Source organism: Tenrec ecaudatus, chromosome 6 (assembly GCF_050624435.1).
Source record: "Tenrec ecaudatus isolate mTenEca1 chromosome 6, mTenEca1.hap1, whole genome shotgun sequence".
Lineage (NCBI taxonomy): Eukaryota > Metazoa > Chordata > Mammalia > Afrosoricida > Tenrecidae > Tenrec > Tenrec ecaudatus.
The window spans coordinates 133,756,845-133,784,424 of NC_134535.1; the positions used below are offsets into that span (position 1 = coordinate 133,756,845).

Sequence of the window (27,580 nt, forward strand, 5' to 3'; positions counted from 1 at the left end):
AGAAATACAACATAAGCCACATTATCTGTGTGCCCTGTAATTTCACATTTAAAAAGTAAAAAGAAGCAAACGAAATTAAGTTTAATAATATATACTTTATTTAACCCAATATTTCCAAGATATTATCATGTTAACATGTAAACAAATGAAAACGACTAATGATATAGTTTGCATATTTTCATACGAAGTCACTGAAATCAGGAATCTTTTAGACTGATAGTACCGCTCAATTCACACTAGCTACATTCCAATGCACAGCCAGGCCCCAAACTGAGGTGAGGCTCAATGTGTTTAGTAGATCCAAATAGTGTTTCCAAGTGGGACCTTGGAAAATTGCTTTTTTCAAATGAATCCCATTAAAGTGAGTGTGCATTTTAATATTTTTGGCATGGTATATAACTGTGATATGAATTAGAAATTTAAAATAAAATAGCATCTATATGACCAGACTATAGATTTATCTGAAATAAGAGAAATCAGAAATTATCATTATAGGTCACTAATTTTTGCCATGAGTCAGAATCAACCTGACAGCTAGAGCTTTGATACTCATTTACTTTTAGTAGCTACTTTATTAGGACTCAGATGATATGTTAATGTGACACAGAATCTAACAATTTTGAGGAATACAATAAACCTGGAACAGGCACACAAACCATTCAAACAAATATAAGCCCCAATCAGCAGAGCACGCGCCGAGTGCAACAACAGGAACAGGAAACAGAGGAGCAGTACTCCAAAGCTTCTTACTTCGTGGCACTTCCCACTAGGAAGTCATGTTACAATTTTAATAGCTTTAATTTTTCCCTCACTCTTTAATGAATTAATTAAAAATTTTTTCCTCTCTCTTAAGAATTTAACTATATCAACTAAATAGGATGGTATCTATTATAACAACTTAATGCTATATAAATATAAACAAAAAGCATATACTTCGAAAAAAATTCCTGGGGTCCAACATTATTAGTAAAATGTCCAATAGAATTACACTAACTAGCAAATTCTTAAGGTCAAAGAGGAGGCTGGAAAAAGCACAGAAACCATTTCCTCACAGCGAGGTCCTTGAGCTATCAAGACTCAAGTGCGCACGCATGCGCACACACGCGTATATGTGTACTATGCTTTTAGCGTATAGAATGCTCTTACAGTTCATGTATTTTTCATCAATTTTTCTTTGCACTGCCCGACAGTCCACCCCAAGGGGTCAGGTAAGACACAAGAGCAAAATGGAGGAAATACTGGATTCAGGATTGTTACCTCACTCCAGACTGAGAAGGGCCATTTAGTTACCAAACGTAATTTCAACCTTTTATGAAGTGTTATGAACCCTTTCTCTCAAACACCTTGTTAGGATTCTTGGTCAGAACAGCTTTACAGAGGAGAAGTGTCACCAGCTGAACTGATAATTCTATTTTCTGTGGCACTACCTAAGTAGGTCCCTTGGCAGTTCCCTGATCAGGAATTCACCTCACTTGACCCTGTTCAGGCTTAAACACTCTGATAGATACACAATACAACATGGTGAACTTCAAGAGACAGGGTTTAAATACATACACCATCACATTCACATTGCTTTCATGTCAACTTTCCCAAGGGAGAAGTTGTTCCCTTAATTGCGTATGCAGTTCCCACGCTACCCCGTACAGTCACTGATGTGAAGCCCCCCCAACAAAGACACAGACTGTACAATTTTAAATATGTGGCCACACTTCAGACATAAAGGTACCCAAGGCATCAAGAAAGACTCACATCTGGCATTTCTGTAGAGAAGGAAGGGGTCTTGGAGTTGGAAATCCAGGTCCTTAGTAATGGGTTCGGTCCTGTTCTCCATGCTCAGCCGATTCATAATGGTGAATCCATGCTTTGGTGAAGCAGATCTAAAAACCACCAGGGGTGAAGGGATGTCAAGAGACAAGTCGCTTAGTGTGCTGTACTCTGAGCATAACTACATCCTGTGGTGTTTCCGACCTTTCGAATGTATGTGTGGCTTTTTATAAATAAGGGAGGACACATGTAAAGCAACAATTCCTGACCATTAGCACCCATCTACTAATTCATCTGTGATATGGTATCATTCCCATTCCTTTGGACAATCCTACTTCTAAGACTGTAAATCTTCCTGGGAGCAGGCTGCCTCATCTTTCTCCTGTAGAGCAGCAGGTGGGCTTGAACCATCACCCTTGCAGTTAGGTGCCCAATGTTAGCCCTCTATACCACCAGGGCTTCTAATTTAGATGGATACCTTGCTTCCTTCCCTGGGATGGAAATTCCTTAAGGCAGAGAAAGCATCTACTTTCTTTTAAAATTACTGACAGAAACCTTTAAAGAATCTTGATTGCTGATGACATTTATGTAAAGACACTGTTCAGAGAAAATTTTAGTGTTGATCTGAGATTGCAAGCTGCAAAATCTCTTAGACAATGATGCAAGAGTGATCAACTTGTGGGGGAAAAAAACCAGTATAATTAGAAGTTTCTGTAGCTTAATGCAAAGGCCAGAGAGTCGATTTCTTTTCAAGTAAAACAAGCAGCTTCATGTATAAACCAGTCTAAGAGCTTTTCTCTATAAAAAGGTGGCACTTAGTGACTTTTCCCCCCATTTCATTCAATGAATCTTGAGTGCCTACTGTCTGCCAGGCAGAAATAACCTACATTATACAGAGCATGAATTCTAGCAACAACATGTGCATTTGTCTACCAGTGAGTGACAGCCATGAAGCAACTCAACTGTGAAACTGCTGGTGACAAGTGAGGCGACACGGAAACCCCAGCAAGCAGAATTACTTTAAACGATGGTTAACAAGCCCACAGGAAGACTATCGCGAGGAACAAGAAGAAAAGGTGTTTATACCTTTGTTTTATTTCCCTCTAACAATTTGATGCTGATCAAGAGGTAAAATACAGCTTCTTGAATTGCCACCACTGGAGGATTTTCTTTTGAAACCTCCAATTTGAACGCAGTCCTTGCCAAGCTTACTGCACGGTGGAGTCAAGTAGCGGAGGTATGTCATCAATATCAGATATAATCATTTCAAGGTAAATGCAGAGGAAGAAGAGAAACCACCAGTGGCGTCTCTATGAACGCTAACACAGAAAGAAGACGTGAGAGGAAACGAAGCACAGAAATCATTTTGAAATGGGATAGGTGTTTCTACACAAGAGTCAGGATTCGACTCTCCAAGTATCTCATTATCACCACAGGACTTCACCCTTTTTAGGAGTCTGGGTACACCTGTTGCCACTGAATCAATGGGCACCCAGGGTGACTCCCTCCAGAGGGTGTGCAAGGGCTGACTAACACCCTGCCACCCAGGCGCCTCTGGGGGGGCCTCGAACCTCTAATCTTTCGGTTAGCAGTTGAACCTCTAATCTTTCGGTTAGCAGTGTTAGCATTTGCACTACAAGGGTTTAAACCATCTCAAAATTCATTAAATAGGCCCAGGGTATATTGTATATACTGGTGTATAAGTTGAGTTTTTCAGTACATTTTTAATGCAGCTTTTGTTGCAAAATTAGGTGCCTCAGCTGATATTTGGGTCGGCTTATACTTGAGTATATACGGTAAATACGCCAATTGATCTAAAGCAACTCTGACCGCTAATATAATCATTACGGGGCAGTGTTTCGTTCTGTTGTGCACAAGATGGCTATGGGTTGGAACCAAGTCAACGGCACCTAATAAAAAACAACTTTTGCAGTGTCTCACCGGCCAGCCCCATGACCGGTACTGCAAACTCTCCTTAGAAGAAGCAACAAACAGACGAACAAAAACCAAGCCCGCTGTCATGGAGTCGATTTCGACTTGCTGTGAGCCTCCCCGGGGTGCTGACACGGTAAGCCTTGGGGGGAGCAGTCAGTCGCACTTTGCTCCTTGGGAGTGAACAGTGGGCTGGGACCACCAGCTCACTCATTAGCAGCCCACTGCTCGTATGGCAGTGCCACCAGGGCAAGTCCTCCATATATTTGAATCTGCTGGGCTTTGGCGTTGCTTTCGATAGGGGGCTCCTATTCTTGAGGAGTTAGATTAGGGAAAGGAATTAAGAGATACGGAAGGATTTATTTTGCCATTAATTGACAGCTCTACTAGGTGGTTGGAGTCTATGAAGAAGCACCTGAACATGTAAACCTACATTTGGTTTGGAAACACGAGAGAAAACACCTAGATGATTTGTTACTTTCTGGAAGTTCAAAACACACGCAAAATTCCCTAAAATAAACCATGAATGCATATAACTACATCTTTTATTTCCCTTCTTAAAAGAACAATCATACTTACTGTGAGCAATGAATGAGACTATGGCCCGTGTGCCTGGCTTTCTTTTTATACCTCGAAATTCTTGAGGAGTCTGTGCTGACTAAGCTCCCTTGGTGGAATGCCCTGGTGCATCTGGAATGGTTTGGAACACAGAACCTACTCAATTATTCTGGGGCACGCCCACCGCTTTTCTGGGACTGTCGGTGAATAAGCCAGACCTCCCTGTTATCTATGTTGACGCCCTCACCTAGCCATTCCATTCTCTCTACGCCCACAACAGCCTCCACTTGGATAGCCCTTCATTCTTACTGCTGACCTCTGCCTGCACACCCCCAATTCCGTCCTTCGTCTCAGCTCTCTACAGTCCTACTTCTAGCCCTTGGCTGTTCCTTTCTGTGTCCTTTGTTGTTAGGAGCCATCAACTCAGTTCAAACTCAGAAACCCAATGAGAAACCCTTTGAGTATACTTAAACACAGGACCATGGAGTGCTCAAAAACATCTTAAATTGCGGATCAAGCTTCTTTAAAAAGTCAAGAGGTGGAAAATCCTCCCCTAAATGCTGTCGTCCTATTGTCAGGTGAATTGGTTCCGACTCACAGCAACCGCACACACCACAGAACGAAATGCTGCCGACCCTGTGCCACCCTCAAAACTGTTCATCTGTCTGAGCCATCAAGGCAGCCCTGTGTCAATCCATCTCCTCAAAGGTCTTCCTCATTTTCTCTGCCTTCGACTTTACCAAACATGATGTCCTTCTCCGGGGACTGGTCTCTCCGGACAACATGCCCAAAGGATATAAGAGGAAGTCTCAGCATGCTTGCCTCTCAGGAGCACTCTGGCTGAACTTCTTCCAAGACAGATTAGGTTGTTCTTTTGGCAATCCATGGTACTTTCAATATTCTTCACCATAATTATAATTTGAGCTAGTTTATTGTGCCAACCTGGGCAATAAACACAAGTGGGATAATTGAAGGGCAGAGAGATAAATGGCTCAGTGAGCCTTGCCTTTCTTGTCTCTCACTCTTTGATCATTGGACCACTGTGCAGCTACCCTGCTTGTTCTGTGCCTCCATTTACAGGCTACTCTACCTGTGGGACACCTAGCCAGTGGACTATGTCGCTGTAAGTTGAGATCCCTTTAAGACCACACGATTGGAATGTATACCTCTGGAGCTGGAGACTGATGGCTGGTGACCTGGCAGACAGTTGGTGACCTGCCTTGCTGTTTGCAGCCTATGCTGGGATAGCCTAGCTCTCTCTACAGGACTACCTGGCAGCCCTCAAGACTTGAAGTACTGCCAGTGTTTCACAACTCTCTCAGGGGAGTGAGTTGCACTGAGCCATTTGAACTGCTTTATAATTTAACTATTCATTTCTTGTATTATATATCTGTATATAACTTAACAGTTCATTTCTTGTGTTATATATATATAATTACTAGCAATCTGGTTTTGTCTTGCTAGAGAACCCTGTCTAACACATAATTCAAATGTATTCATTCTTCTTTGGTCTTCCTTATTCAATGTCCGGTTTCACATGTAAATGAGCTATCTGAAAATACTGACTTGGGTCAAGTGCATCTTAGTCCTCAAGGTAACACTGTTGCTTTTTAACACTTTGAAGAAGTCTGTGCACCAAACTTACCTAATGCAATGTTGGCTGATCAACTGACTGCTGCTTCCATGTGCATGGATTGTGCATCAAAGCAAGGCAGAATCCTTGACAGCTTCCATCTTTGCTCCATTTATTATGTATGATGCTATTTACTCATCCAGTTGTAAACTTTTTGTTTAGTGACATTGAGCTGCAATCCATGCTGAAGGCAGCAGTTCTTTTTGTTTTAAGTGTTTGCTCTTTTATTTTCCAGATTAAAAAAAAATAATTTTATTGGGGGCTCGTACAATTCTTATCACAATCTATACATCCATCATCAAGCACATATGTACATGTGTTACCATCATCATTCTCAAAACATTTGCCTTCTACTTGAGCCCTTAATATCAGCTGCTCAATTTTCCCCCTCCCTTTCTCCCCCCCCCATGAACCCTTCATAATTCGTAAATTATTATTATTTTGTCGTATGTTACACTGATATCTCCCCCCGCCCTCTTCTCTGCTGTCCATCCCCCAGGGAGGAGGCTATACATAGATTCTTGTAGTAGGTTCCCCGTTTCTATCCGACATTCCCTCCACCCTCCAGGCATCGCCACTCTCACCACTGGGCCTGAAGGAGTGATCTGTCGTGGATTCCCTGTGTTTCCAGTTGCTATCTGTACCAATGTACATCCTCTGGTCTAGCCAGATTTGTAAGGTAGAATTGGGATCATGATAATGGGGGGGGGGAGGAGAAAGCATTTAAGAACTAGAGGAATGTTATATGTTTCATTGTTGCTACCCTGCATCCTGACTGGCTCAACTCTTCCCCACAACCCTTCAGTAAGGGTTCAGTAAGGGGGTGTCCAGTTGCCTACCGATGGGCTCTGAGTCTGCACTCTGCATTCACCCACATTTACAATGATATGAAGGCAGCAGTTCTTGCTCTTCATCCACAAGTGGTTCAAGTCTTCCTCACTTTCAGCAAGCACTGTGAATCATCTGCATATTGCAGGTTGTTAAGAAGCCTTCCTCCAATCCTGATGCCACATTCTTCTTTATATAAGCCAGTTTCTCTGATGAGTTACTTAGCAAACAATTGACTCAGTATAATGAAGACACAAACCTGATGCACATCTTTCCTGATTTTAAACCGCGCACTATTCCCTTGCTTCGCACAACAGCTCGCACGACTGCCTCTTGATCCATGTACAGGTTCTGCATGAGCTCAATGAAGGGTTCTGGAATTCCATCCTGCTCAAGGTGATCCACAGTTCAGTATGGACCACACAGTTGAATACCTTAGCCTAGTCAACAAACACAAGACAGCATCTTTCTCTGCTTTGAGCCAAGATCCATCTGACATCACGTCTCTTCTGAATCTGTTCTGAACCTCTGGCAGCTCCCTGTCAATGCACTGCTGCAACCATTGTTGAATGATGATTAGCAAACTTTGACATGTATGTCATATTAATGATATTGCGCTGTAATTTGAGCATTCTGTTGAGTCACCTTTGGAATGGTGACTGGTCTTTTCCAGTCAATTGGCCAAGTAGCTGTCTTCCAAATCTTCAGGCACAGAGTAGTGAGTGCTTCCAGTGCTTCCTGAGCTTGTCGCAACATTTCACTTGGGATTCCATCAGTTCCTGGAGCCTTGTTTCTGGCTGACGCTTTCAGTGCAGCTTGCATTTCTTCTTTCCGCACCATTGGTTCTTGCTCATGTGCCACCTCTTGAAAGAGCGGGACGTCAGCTAGCTCTTTTGGGCACAATGACTGTGCATTCTTTCCTTCTTCGCTTGATGCTTCCTGCATCATTGAATATTTTTCCCAGAGAATATGTTAATATTGCCACTCGAGCCTTGCATCTTTCGTGAGTTCTTTCAGTTTAAGATCTGCTGAGTGTGCTCTCCCTCTTTTGTTTCGCTAACTCTAGGACTTTCCACATGTCATTATAACACCTTCCCGCATAGTGATGAAGTAATCTAATAACCTTCATTCCAGGTCTCTATCAATAAATTATAGGCAAGATCCTTCTACCTCTCTTTAGGCAAGATCCTTCTACCTCTCTTTTGAATCACCAAAAGATATATCTTTTAGTACTATATTAAACAGGATACAGCCAATAATTTAAGTGCATTTATACACTCTCACTGCCATCGAGTCATTGCTGACTCATAGTGACCTCTTGTGGAACAGGGCTGGAACTGTTTACGGGAGTGGAAACCCAGTCTTTCTCCTTTGGAGCTGCTGGTGGTTTTGAACTGCTGACCATGGGGATCACAGTCCAACACATAACCACTACACCACCTGGGGTCCTAGAAGTTCATCCACAGGGAAGCTTAGAGGATATTCTGAAATGGTATTCACCAGATAATATACCAGGTGACATTACACATCATTCCTTTTTTCTTAAGTCAATTAATCATTTCAGACCCATATTCAGTTCTTCTCTTCCACATAAAATTTGAAGGGCAGTGACATAAGTAAGCTAAAATATTATTACAAAGGTCTGTTGCTTTATTAAAGTAAACTTCTCTTACCTTGTGTAAACAAACAGGGTTCCCTCCACATCAGTTTTCTCCTAAAAAATAAAAACAAAATGTACAGCAAAATATGTATTTCTCTTCACTAATAGAACAGATCCAAAGGAGTTCCACAAACCAAATGTAAACTCACTGCCACTGACTGGAATCCAACTCACAGCGACCCTCTAGGACAGGGCAGAATTGTCCCTGGGGTTCCCAGTCTGCAAATCTCTGTGGGAGTAGAACACTTCATGGAGTAGTGAGCGGAGCAGCTGAGGGCTTCAGGAGCTCAATGCTCAAGGCTCAATGCTTCACGCTCAGCATATATCCACCCCACCACTAGACCGCCGATCAAAGGAGTTAGCGAACTTAAATTTCTTATAGAATATAAATTACACAGTTTCCAGAAGCAGCAATGGGCCAGATACATACATTGTGGGGCTGCTGATTAAGCAGCAGGAAGCCGTGCTCTCGCTTTGTCATTGACAACACCAGCCACCTCTGTCTCTACCAAATACAGCAATGGCAAGGCTGCTCCGACTTAAACTGTAGGAAAGTCACTGAACGCGCTCCGTGGATTCATTAGGCAGGAGCGACTGTACTATGTGTGTGCCCTTTCCTCCACCTTCTGACTTGGGCATACGGCAAGCTGTAGAAATCACTGCTGTCTGCATTTCAGTCTCCTTCCCTTTACTGTCTGGGCCATTCTCCTGCCACATCCTGGTACCTCGGAGAGCAGGTGATCGATCTCCCAAGCCCTCTGCTTGGCTACATGCTAGATGGAAGAGGGCACTGACCCAGGGATGTCCAGTGATGAAAAGCATCGCCTACTTGACATGGAAGCTCTAGAGTCAAGTTCTGATCCAAGATCTCTGAAATCAAGCCAGATGGAAGTACTACTTGCCTGAGGGAGGTGGGAAAGTTAAAAGTAAAACCAAAACTACCAAAACTAAACAAAAGGGAGTTCCGTTCATTCATTTAGGTAGACTTCGTTTCTCCAAAGGCGGGAACCCAGGCCCAGATGAAAAGGCTCATCTATACCGTGTGTTCTAAAAAAGAGCTAAATATCCATTTGTTGGACTAACCAGCAATTCATCAGATGCTGACAAGCCCGGCCCGACTTGCCGAGAGCGCCCCTGTGTGTCAGCAGAGAGCTGGGCCCCGCAGGGTTTTCCGTGGCTGGTGTTTGAGAAGTAGCGCGTCAGGCCTTTCTCCCACAGGGCCTCTGGGTGGAAGTGCACCCCCAACCAAAAGTTGCAGGTTCATGATGACTCCGAGGTACCTCAGAAAAAAGGCCCCTCAAAACTCAAAGCTCACGGCCATCAAGTCCAATTCTGACTCTCGGAGACCCTGGAGGACAGTGTGGAACTGCCCTGTGGGTTTCCAAGACTGTAACTCTTAAGGACGCCACCAAGTCTCCTTAGAGAAAGGCCTTGTATCCAAAAACAGCCTTGGAAAACACTTGTGTGACCTAGCAATTTATTTTATTAAAAATCCTCTGGAACCGTGGCTGGCAAAACTTACTATCTAGTTGCTGAAAATGAGGCAGGACCCACCTCTCTCACCATATACCCAAATACCTCAAGATGCATCAGAGACCTAAATATAACACCTAAAACTATAAGGATTATCAAAGGAAAAATAAGGGCAAAATTAGAGGCCCAAATAGCAAACAAAATGGAAAACACACAAACAACTGGATGGTTGGCACCTCCTAAAAACTAGACATGCGCACACCTCAGCCAAAAAATGTACAAAGCAAATCTACAGCCTGGGAACAATTTTTTGGCAGTGAGGTACAGGACAAGGGTCTAGCTTCTAAAATATATATTAAAATATATATTAAACCTCCAGACCTCAATCACGCACACGCAATCCAATTTCAATATGAGCGTGGGAGACGTTCAAACCTAGACTATTCCAAGACCCAAACACGAGCCCACTGCCATGGAGCCAGTTCCATCCAACTCAGAGCGACTCTGGGGCAGAGCAGAGCTGCCCATAAGGCTTCCTAGACTGTAAATCTTTGCCGAAGCAAAGACACTCATCTTCCTCTCTTGGAGCAGCGGGGGTTTCAACCCCTGACCATGCTTCTAGGGGTCCTCGTTAGTCATTAAAGAGTCATCTCATTCCAACATGAACCAAAACATTAACAACGGAAAGCGTTGGAGGGTGTGGAGGGATTGGCGCCCTTATACACCGCTGAGGCTGTGGGCAAAGAGCTGGTGCTTCCAACACTGGAACTGCCACGCGATCTACAGCAATGCCACTCCTCGGGATACATCCTACAGAAACAAGAGCGTGACAAGCACAGAACATGCACACCCATGTCCATCGCTGCACTGTTGTGAGAGATGAAATAGCGCAATGGTGGAAAACAACTTAAGGTCCTACAGTGTCTGTGTCCTTAAACTGGACTCACTGGGGCTCTTGTAGAATTCACTGTGTGTCTTATGGAAAGTATCATGAGCCGCTCGGCAGGAGAAACACAGGGCTTTCCACTCCTGTAGATTTACAGCCTTGGAAACCCACAGGGGCAGTTCTACCTTGTCCTACAGGGTCGCTATGAGTGGGCATCGACTCAATGGTAGTGAGTTTGGGTTTGTTTTTTTTCCTCAAATAGGACCCACTGGCCACTATGTTTTGAAAAATTCCCCTAGTCCATCAGTGGCACATGACAAACAATAACATATTGTTGAGAATAAGCGGGGCTGCATAAGAGATCCAACGCCTATCTATAGACAGTGGAACAATCTCCCCGCAGAGGGGCCACAGGGAAGGGGTGAGTCACCATGGTGCAGTAAGGCATCGATGAAACACATTCTATTCCCATGGTTCCCTGAGGCTTCCTCACCCGCCACTACCATGACCCCAGTGCTGCTTCTCAATTCAGACTAGACTGGAACATGCACACAGGTACAGATAAGAGATGGGAGCTCACAACACACAGAATCCAGGAACAGGAGTGGGAACAGTGATACCAGAAGGGTAGGGGGAAGCGGGGGAGAGGGTGGGAGAAAGGGGGAACCAATCACAGTGATCGACACATAACCATGCACCCCTCTACAGGGGGAAGAACAGCAGAAAACATGGGGGAAGGGAGACAGCGGTCGGTGTGAGATGAAAAAAATAACAATGTATAATCTATCGGGGTTATAGGGGGGGAGGATTAAAAAAGAGGAGCTGACACCAAGGGCTCAAAAGAAAGTAAATGTCTATAAAAGAATGAAGGCAACATATGTACAAACATGCCTGATTCAATCGATGTATGGATTATGATAAGAGTTCTATGAGCCCCCAATAAAATGATTTTTTTTAAAAGAAAGAAAAATGCCCCTAGTCAAAACAAGTAAAGGAAAAGAATTATTTTGTTAAGAAAAGGAGTTAACTTGTACTTACAGAAAAATCTAAATCCTTAATGTAGACAATTACTTTAAACGCAATCACAGCCTAGAGGCGGTGGATGCTGCAATGCACAAAGGTCACCCAACAACCTAAGGCCTTGTCGGCATCCCCCCCCCCCCCCATTTAACTGGTCCAGATGGACAGTCTTTCCTAGTCCATGCTGCCTTTCAGAACCCACCTGCCCACCACCACCTCCGGTCGGTGCCATTGATAGGAAGCTGAAACTCAGGTGCTGGGACTAGGACTTTGGTGTGCTGAGGTGTTTTGGCAGGCTCACCTGCTACCAAACAGGCTTTCCGTGCCCCAGCACTTGCCAAAGCAGCCCCAGCTGGGTGGTGTGCATGTCCCAGCATACATAAAGCCAACCGTGTGTGTGTTTGCTTCTTTTCCCCGGTGAAGTAATAATAGAAATTCCTTTTTATAGCAAAAGAAAGAAGGCAATGTGGCATTTCAGTTTTGAAAACTCCAGCATCAGAAAATGTAAAAGGCCTGCTTCTCCCGGAACCACCCTTAAACACAAGTAGTTCTTAAAATGGAGATGTCTCTGTCGCATCGCACACCATCAATGCGGCTGCTCACAGAAAGAATGGTGAGCACAAGGGGGCACCTGGAGGGGGTGCCCCCAGACCCTACTGGGCTAAGTAGCATCTTATGCTCTGCCTCAGTCTCTCCATTGAAAAAGAGATTAACCAGTTTATATCACTCAAGTCTTCTGATGGAAAAATAAAATCTGTGCTTGAGAGTTCCGTGGCACCTAGATAAAGGGGATTTTGGAAAATTGAATTTTTATCCGAGTATGGTTGGAACAATCCAAATCCATGCATTTTACAGGTCATGTATAGACAGAGCACGCGAGAGCGCCTGGGGGAGCAGTGGTTATCGCCGGGCTGCAATCTGACTGGTCCGCAGTTCAAAACCACCAGCAGCTCTCAAGGGAAAGCCTGGGCTTGTCTCAGAAAGCCCCCATAGGGGGGTCACTGAGTCAGCAGTGACTCAATGGCAGTGCGCTTGGTATGTGTCTATATCTATATATACATGATATATATACACATCTGTGTGTATATATGTGTGTGGGTGTGTGTATGTGTGTGTCTATGTATTTTCCCTCAGCAAAACCCAGGGCTGGGATGAAGAAACACTTGAAACAAGATTTCATTAGATCCTCCCAATGTTAAAAGTATTTATTTACAGTCCTGGAATATATGTTTTAGCTTACTTCCTTAAAGTATGATTTCCTATTACAATTCGCTAAAAGTGCTAAAAACAAAAATTCCAAATAATAAAACAGAATATGAAAAAGTGCTGTTTGCAAACCACTGGGCAGACGGTGTTACAATCTACGTAACACTTTTCTGGTGGTGGTGTCGGGTGAGCATTGGACTGCTAATCTCAAAGTCCGTGGTTCAAACCCACCAGCCTCTCTGCAAGAGTATGACGAGGCTGGCTGCTCCCACATATATACAGCCTAGTGACGGTCCAACAGGAGTTGGAATTGACTTGACATTGTGGGTTGGGTTTTAGTTGCTGTTTCTAACACTTTTGAGATGACTGAAAGGGATCTATATTTTACTGATTACTTTATGAGTTAAAAAAAATGAAAAATGGGTTTATCCTTCTAAATCTGTCCCTCTCAATGACAACATCCAAGTCAGCCATGAAACCTTAATGAAAAATCAAATGCCTGTACCACCTAGCCAAAGACCTTGGTGGTCTGAACTTAGAATTCTGAGTGATATCAATACACAGAAAGCTAGAAAACCGTGAGCCTGAAACAGAACCTTAGTTGCTCTCAGGGCAGTCTCTAGGGCACTTGCGGCAGAAGAGCACTTTGTGGCACTGCATCAGGTGAATCTGATCCGCAAGACCGCCTCCATTTAGAGCACTGAAAAGTAAGGATGTGACTGAGGACTAAGGTGCGCCTGACCCACGCCACAGTACGTTCACATTGCCTCGTATGCATGTGGAAGGAAGACTTGAAAAGAATCGATCCATTTGAAGTGTGGTGCTGGAGGAGAACACTGAAAGTGCCTTGGGCTGCCAGAAAGCAGCAGCAAATTTGTCTTGGACTGCTCCTTAGAGGAAGGGAGGCCAGGCCTCCTCTTACATCTAAGGACATGTGTCAGGGGTCCAGTGCTCGGGAAGAGCAGCATGCTGGGTCCAGTGGCGGGCCAGCGGCAATGAGGAAGACCTTCAGCGAGATGGACTGACACAGCGACTGCACCTGTGGCCAAGCCTGTGAATAATTTTGAGCATGACACAGGGTCGGGCCACGTTTCGTTCTACTGAGCATAGGATCACCGACTCAGAAGCAACTCGATGGCATTTAACCACAGATCTTTGTGGGGGTCTGCCATGGGCACTGTTACCAAGCTCCATCCCTGGCTTCTACCTTCTAGATACAAGTAGCACCACCCTCCTGCCATCCTGGAGAGGACTGTGCGCATCACCTGTCAGTGGCAAAGAGCCGCCTCACCCCTTCCCCAGCATCGAAAAACACAGCTCTAAAAACAGCTGGAAACAATCACCCTGCAGCTGTGGAGTCAATCCCAACTTTTAAAGGTGCTCGGAGACAGAGAGCTGTCCCACAGGATGGCCTAGGCTGTAAGCCTTAAGGCGGCAGGTCTTTTTTTTTCTTGTAGTGCAGCTGGTGGATCTCAATAGTTGGCCTTCAATGAGCCACCACACACTTAAGCCCTACACCCCCAGCGCTCTCTTGAAAAAGCCCGAGAGTCATATTCTTAACTGACACATAGATGCTTTCATGGCGTCTCCCCTGGCAGTGTGGAGCTCTAAAACCCCTACTCCAGGCACGACCCCACCTTTGTTCATCCTGCTCATTCTCTGCGGCCCGAAGTCATCCTTCCTCTATTTTCAGTGTAAGAGGAATTCTGTCTGCTTTCTTCCAAATGCTTTCTCCTGCATTCTCAAGGATGCTCTGTTCTGATTAGTCTCCTGTCCGAAAGGCTTCACCCAGAGGCCCCGAGTGAAGACAGGGCATGGCGGCGGTGATGGTTGTGTGTGCTCCCTGCCCTTGCTCTGCAGCGGAACTAGGTCTCTCTTTTGCTGCTCTCACAGCCTTGAACATCATCAGCCCTTTGAAAGAGTGACCTTTTCTGCGGAATGAATTATGGCCTGTCGAAAGGCAACAGGTCCAGGAAACAGGAAAGCATAACTCCTGTAAATAATGCATGTGCGACACTTGGGCCTCTGAAGAGGCTTTAGTAGATGGACGTCTGAGTATCTAATTAACCTCTGTAACTTTTTAAACAAGTGTCTAGCACACAATAGGCTCTGTCAGAAGCTTATAGGAAACCAGTATTACTCCACAGGATTTCTCTCCTTTAGGGTGTAACAATTTCTCAGCATTCCCCACTGTAGTCCAGTGTCAGGTTGGCCCTCCCCCCCACCCTCCCCCCAACAGAAGTTCCTTTACAGAATTACACCTTTGGCGTTCTCTTTAGAGCCGTGTAGGAGCCAAGTGTAGAATGCATTTGGATTTTTACACTGTCTTTGAGGAGTTTGTTAATTCTGTTGCTGGATGTCCTTTGTAGAAAGGCCAGATGACAAATCCCTCCAACAACAGCCAGGGAGAAACAAATACACTACCTATCTCAGAGCCCCCAAATCCAAACCACACACAACCATCGAGTGGATTCCAACTCATTGCAACCCAACACTGGCAAGCAGAACTCGCTGTGTGCTTTTGACAAGAAGGCTACAAAGGAGTAGAAAGCTGCCTCTCTCTGGAGCAGTGGCTGGTAGGTTCTAATGACTGACCTCTAGGTTAGCAGCCCAACACATAAACCGCTGCGCTGCAGGAAATAATAAAAAGCTCTTTAGTGTCCTTGTCGGTTTGGCGACTAAGAAAGCAGAGCTAAGTGTTTTGCCCTCTCCAGTGAATTTCTTCCGTTGACAACTTTGGGCAAATCTATTCTCTTCCTCTTGTATCTGTCTTCGGATTTCTGTATTACTTAATTTAAAATATATCTAAGTTTTATTACAGGCCACTAAAGATTTATAATGAGATAAGTAGGCTCTCTGCATGAATGTCTGAGTGTTAAAATATTGATTTGTTCGATATGGATATTTTCAGCCCTTAAATAACGGTGTTTGTTAATAACCATCACCTCAACAAAAAACACAAGTCGTCTATGATCTATTCATCCAGCCTCCTGTATATTATTTTGCGGTTTGTTGAAAACAATGGGTGGGTGGTTACATAAAGGATGGCTGGATATTATTTGGGACAAAAAGCACCGTGAGGTAAAGAGCGGGATAAAACCTCTCTTCTGCATTCAAGTGGGTTATAAAAATGCAGCAATTCCTGCAACCGGCTCCCTGAGTGTCTTATGCTCCATCTCATTCTGAGGAAATTAAATTTCACTCCACGATGATTTATTGGGGCTCTGCTTTCAAAGGAACATAAAAATAATTCGGCTCCCAAATGGACTCATTTGATCTTGATGGGCTGCGGGGCAATGATCTTCCCCAAACGTTGGTCCCGCCTCGTCTTTATATCCGGTGTTGCCTCTTTCTGAGCGTCTAACCACAGGGCTTCGGGTTCGATTTCCCGCCGCCCCACCTAGGAGGGCTGTTCTAGAACCCGGCTCCCTCAGTCTGTCCCGTTCTGGCCTGCTCTCCCGGCCTGACCCTCATGGAAGTCGGCCTTTATTCTCGTGGAGTCTCGGCATCCGGACGCCAGCTCTCGGTCCCGTCCCCGGCAGCTCAGCCCTTCCCGCCTGTCCCCGACTTCAGGGGTTCCACACGGTCCGTCAGCCCGCCTCCCAAACTCTCGGGCCCAGGGCTCCCGATGTCCACCGCTTCGCCCGCCGCCCGACAGCTACAGGCCGTCGGCGTCTGCGCTCCCTCACCTGCGGCCAGCGCCCCGAGTCTGACACCCCAGACCCCGTTCCCCCTCCGCCCGGGCCTGCGCCCTCCGGTCTGCACGCACCCACTCGTTGGCCCGATGGCCGAAAGTGTACAGAGCGACCTGGCTGGCCACGTCCACGATGCGGTTGATATAGGGGTCGTGGCGCTGCAGGGCTGCTAGGCTGATGTCGCGCCCCTTGCCCACCAGGCCGCCCGGCGCCACGGCCGCCATCTTCCCTCCCTCCCCGACATCCGCACGGGGCCCTCGGAAGCCCCTCTCAATAGAGCGCAGAGCGAGCGAGCGGCCGCGCCACCGCGCGCGCCCCGCGGGGAAGCCGGGCCGCCGGCCTCCCGCGCCGGCCCCTCCCGCCCGCGGACGGGAGGCATGACTAATCGACGGCGGCGCGCCTCCACCTGAGGATCGTTGCCCCTGGCAACAGGCTCCCGCGCGTCCTCGGGCTCCTTCCCGCGTCAGCGTTCGCGCGGCGCTGGGACCCGGTCCTGCTTCCCTCTGAACGCGGTCGACGCCCGGGCCTCTTTCCCTCGGCCCTTTCGCGAAAAAACCTTTCATAAATCCGCCTCAGGGCCGAGCAACTCCAGCGAAAGAGCGGTAGTTTCCCGCGGTTCGCCAATTGCCGTCCAGCCTCGTCCCGCGGCTCGGTCTGGGGAGCGTGACTTGCACCGCGCCGGCATTTACCATGGCAACGGCGGGTGACGGTTCCGGCGCCTTCGCCGGAAAATCGCGACCTGGGCACCAGACTGCGTGCCCACCACGTAGTCGTCACTGTCGTACGTTCGTAGGGAAAGGTGGAGGAAGGAAAAGAAGCCGTGTCCCATAAAACGACGTTTCTGGCTTAGAAAGTATTCAAACGCAACCTTTGAATAGGCTGCTTTTTATTCTTTTTTCCCCTTCATTTTTATTCTGAATATTCTTTGTGGGGGAAATATGCCGACAGCACGTCTGTATACTGAAGTTTACAGTAACATTAAAAAAGCAAAAGCCAGAAAGAAACCTTTTGCCACCAAGCAGATTCCATCAGGCAATGATGACCATACAGGACAGGGTTTCTCCCCATTGTCAGTCTTCTGGATGCTGACTCCTAGCTTCCTAAGAGCGCGTGGTGGCTTCATGGCCAACTTTGGGGGTTAGCTCTTTAGCACTGCGCTACAGAGCGGGCGTGAGTGGGACACCTATTAGTGAGGGACAATTCAAACACCTCCCACTAATACAGAGCGAGAGGAAAGAGGTTAGACTGCACGTGTGGTCAAAGCAGAACATTTACTGAGACCCAGAAAAACAAGGCAACCCGTTGAGTTCCAACTCAACTCAGGTTTTCCTGTAATTGTCTCCGAGCAAGTACTTCTGTGCTGGTTTGAGTTGCAAGCTAAACTAGTCATTCCCCCTCGCCACCAGCACTTTTTAACTCAACAAACTAGTTCTCACGATGTGTATTTGACAAAGTTTTGTTTTTTTTTTAAGATAAACCAAGTGCCCCTGTCATCTTGTGGAAAAGGCAAGACAATTTTGGTTGCCAATGACAATTTTGGATCTTTACAGAGAAAATTAGAAGTTTAGAATATGTGCATCCACTTCTATCAGTTTGATAGCTTCCCAATTCTTAAGAGTCTTTTTTGATGAGATCCGGGTGATGTTAATAAATAGGATTTTTAAATCACTTAATCGGGGGCTCGTACAATTCTTATCACAATCCATACAAACATCCATTGTGTGAAGCACATTTGTACACTTGTTGTCATTATCATTCTCAAAACATTTGTCTTCTACTTGATCCCTTAATATCAGCTCCTCATTTTTCCACCTCCCTCCCCACTGCCCCTCCCTCATGAACTCTTCATAATTCATAAATTATTATTATTTTGTCATATCTTACACTGTCCAACATCTCCCCCGCCCACTTTTCTGTTGTCCATCCCCCAGGGGGTAGGTTATACATATGTAGACTCTTATAATAGGCTCAATAAGTATGATTTTTAAAATACTGTATAATGACATGTGTTGAGGTTTGAAAGATCTGCTTAGCTCACTAAATCAGTATCTTCCAAATGACCAAATACATCAATGAATGACATGACATCGGTATGTGTGGGTAAAATAGCTATTCAAGGTCCATGTAGATGCTTGGATTTTAACATAGCTGAGTATGAAAAATTAATGGATAGGTTTCAGATAACACACTTTAACTAAATTCTGAGAAGCTACCTGTTGTCCAGTTTTGATGCATTGTGAAAGAAGAATATTCATAGTTATCTGAAAAAACTATTAAAATTTCTTTTCCCATCCCTCTTCCAGCTACATGTTGGTGTGAGTCTAGAGTGTCTTCAGGCAAAACAGCTTAGAGCAAATGATTATTGACAAGATACGAGAACCTGGTTGTCTTGTTAGGGCAGCCATTAAAGAGTGGAGAGGTGACGAGAGCTTCTGAGGGTTCCATACGGCATTCCCTAGCACACTGCACAAGCCATTTCTTTTCCTCTAGTCCCTGCTCCTTATGTTCCATGAACTTCCTGCAAGATCACTTTGTTCTTAGTGTTCCAGTTGTTTCATCTCTAAAGTGTAAAGAACACTATTTCCTCCTAAATTGCTTTGTGCCCCAAAGAGAAGATGGGTGATGCATGGATCTCATTATTGTATCTTAAATATTTTAGAAGTATAACTGTGCTATAGGAGAAAAAAAACACACACCCAAAACAAAAGTCCCATCACCACTACAATCACAAAGCATTTGTTGAGAGCCCAGCGGGTAAGGCGTGTTCATTCCTTCCTGCTTCAAGCTTTCTTGTGTCTGTGCTGAGGTTACAGGCCGCATCATTCTCAGCCCCTCATCTCAGAAGTACGCTCCATGACCTCTAGAGTCACATTGAAAAACAACACAGCGGTAAGATTCTTAATTGAGAGGGTGTTTGTTTGTTTCTTGTTTAGAAGGAACCACCCAGCTCCCCTCTCTATCTTCTCGTTGCCAAACTGTGTGCTTCCGAATATCTTACCCATTCCTCTCTGTCCTCTCTCTCATTGGTCCCCTTCTAGAAGGACCATTTCCCAGAAACCTGGCCTAACTCGCTCCCTCCCTCCTTTGATCCTACCTGCCCATGAAACCTCAGTGCCCTCTCCTGCTGTTCTCCTGATGCTTGACCCATTCTCTCCTAAATTACAGTAATACATTTGACCATTTACTTTATTACGTACTTTGTCCCACTTCGGAAACAAGGATCAAAAACGAATGCTGTGACTGATTGATTAAGAGGAGAGGACTGTTTGTTGCAGGAGACCCAGGCTGAGTGGTCATTGCAGTTGCCCAACCAGTCCAGCTGGGTGTTTGCTGACCGACAAGCACACTGGAGTAGTCAGACAGTAAGTTTCATGATTCAAATGGCTTTTTTTAAAGTACTTGTTTATTGTCCTAATAGCCTTCTTGGCACTTGGTCCAATGCCTTGTGCCTAATAGAAATTCAATAAATGCTTATTATATTAAAACCAGACCACGAGTTAGTTGGATTTACTCGTTAAATATCAGCAAAACGTTTCAAAGAGCTCATGAAGAGGGTATCTTGAGCAAGTCTTCAGCTTCCATTAGAAGGAAGACTGGAAAATAGACTTAAAAAAAAGTTCCATATTATAGATAAATTGATCAATTAATGGAACTTTGAACATTAGCAAGTACTTACAAGAAAACAAGAAAAACAAAAGCTCACAATGACTTTAGTGGGCCATATGGCTCACCTCTTAGCCCAACGAATTTCTTTTTCCCTCCAAAAGCTTAACATTCTGACCCTCTAAGATGATGCCAGACTTCTGCCAGCTTGCTGCTCGAATAATCTGCGTTTGAAAAACCAGGTTACCATCGTTTATACAAATATATTAAATTGCAGATTCTTATTAGCTGTGATCCGCCTGGTTGGCAGTTCAAAACCACCAGCAGCTCCTTGGGGAGAAAGACTGGGCTTTCTACTCCCGTGGAGTTACAGTCTTGGAAACCCAGCGAGGGTCGCTGTGAGTCAGCACTGAGTCCAGGGCAGCGAGTTTTGGTTTTATTAGTAAGATGACATGACCGATAGCTAAGTTCTTTTCAAGTAGTGCGATAGATACTTCCACTGTGCTTCAGAAAATGCATCACAATACCGTGTCCCCAAACTGGTGACTGTGGGTTTGTTTCCTGGTTATTTTCTAATCGTCGGTAGGAGATGAAGTAGGTGGTGACCCTCAGTCTTATAAAGCTGGCTAGCAGAATTGAAAACAAGTTTGTAGTGTGATCAGAAACAATGTCAGGGACCAGGATTTTTAACACTATGATGACTAAGTAAGTAAGGTACCATTCATTACCGAATTAATTTTACAATAAAAAAAATCGACAAAGCACATATTTAAATCCTTTGAAAATAGTGATATAACTGAAACATGTTTAATTCTGTAGGCTTGTATAAATGGTTGAATACAAACGCAGACGGACTTTTCCTGGCATAAGAAGTTTTAAAATAAGTACAGTCTCCTTTACTAATCCTCTTTTCTTTATCGGGCAATCTCAACATTTCGCATCTGGCCTGTAGCAAACTGTGTAAGAATGAAGGGGGAAAGAGGAGCTTCCAGGATACCCCAAAGAGCTGTGACTCTAAGACTCTCACAGCCTCTGACGCGCTGCTTGTGCCAGCTGTATGAATTGCCCTTTCTGCAAAGATTTCTCTTCCAAAGGATGGCAGAAGTGAAGAATTAGCTCCCCTTTCCTCCCAGCGGAGGGAAACAGTGTGAACTGTGTGCATTCCGTCATTTTCAAAGCATGGCGCATTTCTTCTTTGAAACCACCAAAGCACCGAAGGAAGCCGCGTCCTCTGGATCAGGAAACGTCAAAGTCTTTCTTTCTGACCTTCAAGGAGTGTCCTCACCTGAACTTGGAGATGAAACTCTCTGCCTTACCTTCTTAATGGGGTAAAGGGGCTGAGCTAAGACGACGCACCGGGAAAAGTTTTGCAATCTGTAAAACATTCTACAAATGAAAAAGAACTGTTATTGTCATTATCACCATCATTGCCAATTTCATCGTCATCATCATTATTTCTAATAGACATCCATAAAGGATCATTTTAATGCAATTACCCACACAAGGCTCAAATCATCTCAACAAACCCTGAAGAAGTGATGAGAAACGGATTAATTCCCAGAGCAGTTTATTCCAAAAAAAATTTATAAGCTTAAGGTTTTGAGCTAAAATTTATTTTTCAGAGAGCTGTCAGAGAAAGAAGTTACTTGGGAGAAATATTCACGTGTTCTAGGAGGTCCCGTGAAAGGGTTAAGCCATCACTTGGACCTCAGTACTCAATGGATCAAAGGCCTACACACAGACCTCACAACCACAAAGACCATCAATCAAAACCTTAGGGACAAATGTAAGGACCCTGACACAGGGCATACACACACTACTGAGCACAGAGAAAAATATCCACATGGTTGTACACAAAGGACTGGAGTTTGCTAACAAATATACTCTTTATGAACACCCAAAGACTTCACCAAAGGAGTTAAGAGAGAACCCGCAGATTGGGGGAAATGTTTTGCAATAATGTACCAGATAAAGGGTTAACCTCCGAAGCCTAGAGAAAACTACAGCACCTAAACAAGAAAAATACAAATAACCCAATCACCAAATGGGCACAAGACACGAAGAGACAATTTACCAAAGAGGACATCCAGGTGGCGAACGACTCTATGAAGAAATGTTCTCTCTCATCAGCAATAAGAGAAAGACAGATTAAAACAGCGAGACGCCAACAAGTTTAGCAAAATTCAATAAAACAAATGTTGCAGAGGCTTCTGAGAGATTGGAACACTTTCACGTTGCTGGTGGGACTGTGGAATTGTCCCACCACTGGGGAAATCGAAGGAAAGTACAAGGAGCTGATGGTCTAGCAATCTCTACAGGGCATCTACGCTAAAGAAATAGACTACGACACGGACACATGCAGGCCTATGTTTATTGCATGCAGACATTTCCATCACAGCAAAAAATGGCAACAACCAGAAACCCCGGTTATAGAGGAATGGATAAACAAACTGGTACATTCGTACAACGGCAAACTATACATCATTAAAAAGCAAAGACATCTCTCGCACTGCAAGACATGGACAAAACTTGAGAACATTATGCTTAGCATAGATTTAGTCAATCTTACAAAGACCAATACTTAATAGCACCGTTATTATAAAGAAAAACAAAGAAAAAATGAACGTGGTTTTTATAGCAAAAGAGACAACATTATGACTATCAAGAGGCCAGGGATGGGGACAGGAACTGTGAGAGGGAAAGGGAACAGACATTAGGGAGGGAGGGAGAGAGGGAGGATAGGCCATGGACAAAGAAAGCTCCACAGTGCTGGAGGCTCTAACCGTATCTTGTTGCTGGTTTCATTTGTTGGGATAGGCTGGGTAACTATTTACAGTGCGCTTCTTTAAAAACAAGCAAATCCCTGCAGACTCTTTACCCCTTGGACTTAAATACTGGTCTGAGTGGCTAAAAAGAGGGAAGAAACGTAACTCTGACATGGATGTGGGGTGTTTAGTGACAGATGAATTCATCTCCAACATTATTGAACCAACTCTGCTCAGAGCAAGCTCAGCTCTCTTCCACACAGGTACCAAGTGTGGGGGGCGGGGAATAATCTTTTAAAGAAAGCATGCCACATTGAAATTAGGTCAGAGTAGCAATCCTTTTATTTATTATTTATTTTTATAAATCATTTTATTGAGGGCTCTTACAGCTCTTACAACTATACATCAATTGTATCAGGCACATTTGTACATATGGTGCCATCATCATTTTCAAAATATTTTCTTTCTACTTGAGCGCTCGGTATCAGTTCTTCGTTTTGCCCTCCCTCCCCCCTCTCGTGACCTATTGATAAATTATAAATGATTATTTTCATATCTTACACCGCCCTCTGTCTCTCTTCACCCACATTTCTGTTGTACATCCCCCTCAGTTGGGGGTGGTGATTATACATCAATCTCCCCCTTCTTCCCCCACCCTCCTTCTACCCTCATGATATCGCTTCTCCCATTATTGTTCCTGAGGGGTTCGTCTGTCCTGAATTCTGTGTGCGGAGAGCTTTTATCTAAACCGGTGTACATGGTCCAGTCTTGCTGGGGTCATGATAGTGGGGGGTGAGGAAGCATCAAAGGACCAGAGGAATGCTGTGTGTTTCGTTGGTGCTATACTGGCTCGTCCCTTCCTTGCGACCCTTCTGTAAGGGGATGTCCAATTGTCTACAGATGGGCTTTGAGTCTCCACTTCAACGCCCCTCGTTCACATCAATATGATTGTTTGTTTTGGGTCTTCTGATGCCTGATCCGTGATCCCATCGGCACCTCATGATCACTGTGTGTGCTTCTGCTTTTTGAATGTTAAATTAAAATGTGACAGGCATGCGATGGGGGTGAGAGATGTTTTGAATGCTTTAATCAAGAAAGAGGAGGGCCTCTCTTCTGTGCCTGTGCCAGTCACTCTCAAAGGAAGTAGCTGCTCTGGGGAGGAAGGAATATGTACTCTCACAACCCTTTCTCCTGATCCCCGCCTTCCTCCAGGAAGGCTCCGCTCTCGTGGTGGAATTTTAATCTAGATGAAGTGCATTTTGCAAATGATCTATGATGCTTTTCATGGCAGTCGATAAGAAGCCACCTGGAAAGGGTGTCATGGATTCAAGGGTGGAGTGTGTTGGAAAGCCTTCTAATTACTATTATTGTTATCCTCTGCCATGTCAGCTTTTCACTTGGCAATGAATCTTTCTCATTTTTTCACTGATACATCAGTCCCAGAGGAAATTGAACTGCCAAATATTGTGCTGAAGTAAACTCAAACTCAAGGTGAGATATTTTTAGACAATTACTGGACTATCACTAATACTGAGGCTCCAACCGTGGACGAGTCCTAGTGGCGCCGTGGTTACATTGGGCGCTACCTGTAAGGTCAGCAGTTCGAACCCACCAGCTCTCTGCAGGAGAAAAGTGAGGCTTTCTACTCCCTTAAACAGGGACCCTCTTAAAATTCACAGGAGCTGTTCTACGCTGTGCTATGGGGTCGCTGTGAGTCAGGATCGACTCAAAGGCCCTGGGTTCGAGTCGGAAGGCAGACAAACTCTGGTGGCGCTGTGGGGGAGGTGTTGGGCTGCTGGCTGCACAGTCAGGTCACAGTTGGGTCACAGTCGGGTCAATCCCACCGGCCACTCCCCAGCAGAGAGTTGAAGCCGTCTGCACCTACGGAAACCCCATCGAGGAGAGGGCTGCTTGCAGTTGAAACACTCTCAGCAGATCTTGAACGGAAAGAACTCAAGAAAAAATTCAAGGCTTGAGATGGACCAGCGAAAGAGTCTATGGGCAAAATATTAAATATTGCAGGAAGCATCAAAAGAATGTGTATACACTGCCAGGTCATCAAGATGCCGCCAGTTCAGGAGGTCCAGATGAGCAAGAACCAAGGGTGCTGCAGGAAGAAGTTCAAGCTGCACGGAAAGCATTAGTCAAAAACAAGGCTTCAGGGATTGATGGAACACCAGTCGAAATGTTTCAGTTGGCTGATGAAGCATTAGAAGCACTCACCTGTCTATGCCAGGAAATTTGGAAGACAGCCACTCGGCCAACTGAGTGGGAAAAATCCATATTTATGCTCATTCCAAAGAAAGGTGACCCAATAGAATGCTCAAATTATAGGCATAATTAATATCACACGCACATAACATTTTCTAACGGTCTTCAGACGATGGTTGCAAGAGTATATTGACAAGGAGCTAGACTCCACCCCTTCACAAGCTGACACCAGATTATGGGACTGCCACAGGCGGTGAGGTTTGTTTTTGTTTTGTTTTTTCGACCCAGGACCTATTTACTATAGATATAGCAGACACCCCACAATAGATTTAAAGGGGTAACAAAGGAGGCTTACTTTCGATTCTCGAGGAATTTAAAAGCTAGTTGAGGACATAATGACTATCCTTACGAAGCAATGGGAAGCAGTACAATATCCTCTTTCATCAAGGATTAAATTGTGCTGTGCAGACGAGTACTGGAATTTTGAGACACAGAAGAAGGATCAGTGAGCTGTCTAGGATTTGGGGAAGGCAATATTTAATATAATGCGGCACCAGGACACACTAAGAACTCGGCCACTCCCTTGAGAGCAGCTGTAATTGATTTGGACCTGTATTTCTACTCCAGTGTCATTTAAGTCACTGATATTTTTGGCCTTGTGCTTAGGGGACACCTTAATGACACGAAATATTTCTGAGTAACTTTAGCTGACTGATTTCTCTGGGACTTGGAATTCCTTCAACTTCCCCAAATAGCAGAGAATCTAATCCAGTCCTAGCAGCGGTGTGAGTCCAGGCTGACTAGAGAAACAAATTCAGGGACACTCCAATATGTATAAGAAAGAGCTTTATATCAAAGAGTAATTGTATATTGAGAAAACATCCCAGCCCAGGCCAGATCAAGACCATAAGTCTGATATTAGCCCATATATCTGATACTAGTCCATAAACTCCTCTTCAGCATATGCAAAAATGCTGAATGCAGGAAGATCACAGGTCAGTGGGTAAAAAGTCTTGGGAATGCAACGCCGGTGGAAGCATCTCAGCACTGGCACAGGTCTCCATGTGGCTCCTCCAGCTCTCTGAGGGTGGCTCTCCGACAGGAAGGTGAAGCAGAGAGAGAGAGAGAGAGAGAGAGAGAGAGAGAGAGAGAGAGAGAGAGAGAGAGAGAGAGAGAGAGAGAGAAAGAAAGTTCCCAGAATCCTCACGAGACGGCCATGCCCACAAGGAGGCATCATCAGGCTGCAACCTGATCAACACGTCCACTACTTCACTCTAAATACCCTCAAGTTGACAGGAGATTACCTGACTACCACAGCAACGTAGCATCTTTATTGATTTGGTCTATGCAACAGCAGAAATACAAGATAATGATTAAGAGCGTGAGTCTTGGCATCAAGAATACCGAGATTTAAAACGTGGTCCTGTTTCCTCCTAGCTGTGTGGACTTGAGGTGAGAGGAGGCTCTAAAACTCTGGGCCTCTCTTTCTTCATTCATTTCATAGAGGCACTCATGACTACTGTTAAGGTTTTTGTCAGAAGGAAATAATAACATGCATGCAAAATGCTTAAAATGTGAAGAACCCATGGAATCATCTGGAACCATAGAGAATAGAGTGGAACTATCCCATAGAATTCCAAGGCTGGAATCTTCCCGGAAGCAGAGTGTCATCTTTTCTCCTGCAGAGTTATTGCTGAGTTCCAACCACCAGCCTTGCAGACCGATGCCGAGTACGTAACCATTGTACTATAAGAACACAAAGAGCCTGGAAAAGAAGGAGTGCTGACCAAAAGGTCAGAAGCTCAAGTTCACCCAGAGAGGCTTCAGAAGAAAGACTCCTTCACTGGAAATGTTATGGAGCACCATTCTCCTCAGACACACATGAACTCACCACGAGCCGGATCTGATGGCAAGGGGGACAAAATAAGCTAGCTCAGTGAATGCTTGTAGTCACTGGCTGTGATAGTTAAGTTTGCGTGTCACTTTGGCTAGGCCATGACTCTTAGTGGATTTCATCCTCTTTGGTTTTGTGATATCACGGCATCAGCCAATCAAGGAAAAGGGCGTTTTCTTGGGGGTGTGGCCTGCTGCTGCTATATATGGAGGCCCTGGCTAACTCACTCTTTCCCACTCCTGCATCCAGTTCATCATCGTCAGCGCTCTGATTCTCGGGATGTGAGCCAGCTGCTTGCTGTCTAATTGATTTTTTGGTTCATCAGCTCCTGCAATCAAATGGGTTAGGGGAATCACATAGGCTGACACATGACCCATGGGTTTTGAATTTGTTACCCTCCAAATTGCATGAGTTATTCCTTTGAAATCTCTCTCTTTTTACTCTCGATAGCT

General features: G+C 44.9%; 1 protein-coding gene across 1 annotated transcript in view; it reads right to left on the bottom strand.

Moving 5' to 3' along the window:
* DCP1B (decapping mRNA 1B) overlaps nt 1-16,892 on the bottom strand; it is a 64,044-nt gene extending 47,152 nt beyond the window's left edge. Inside the window, exons 1-3 of the mRNA XM_075552254.1 lie at nt 16,730-16,892; nt 8,389-8,429; nt 1,750-1,877 (exon numbers count right to left, since the gene is read on the bottom strand). Of these exons, the coding sequence (XP_075408369.1) occupies nt 1,750-1,877; nt 8,389-8,429; nt 16,730-16,879 (319 nt within the window). The 5' untranslated portion in view covers nt 16,880-16,892. The remainder of the gene's footprint in view (nt 1-1,749; nt 1,878-8,388; nt 8,430-16,729) is intronic.
* Between the last annotated feature and the right edge of the window lie 10,688 nt (nt 16,893-27,580).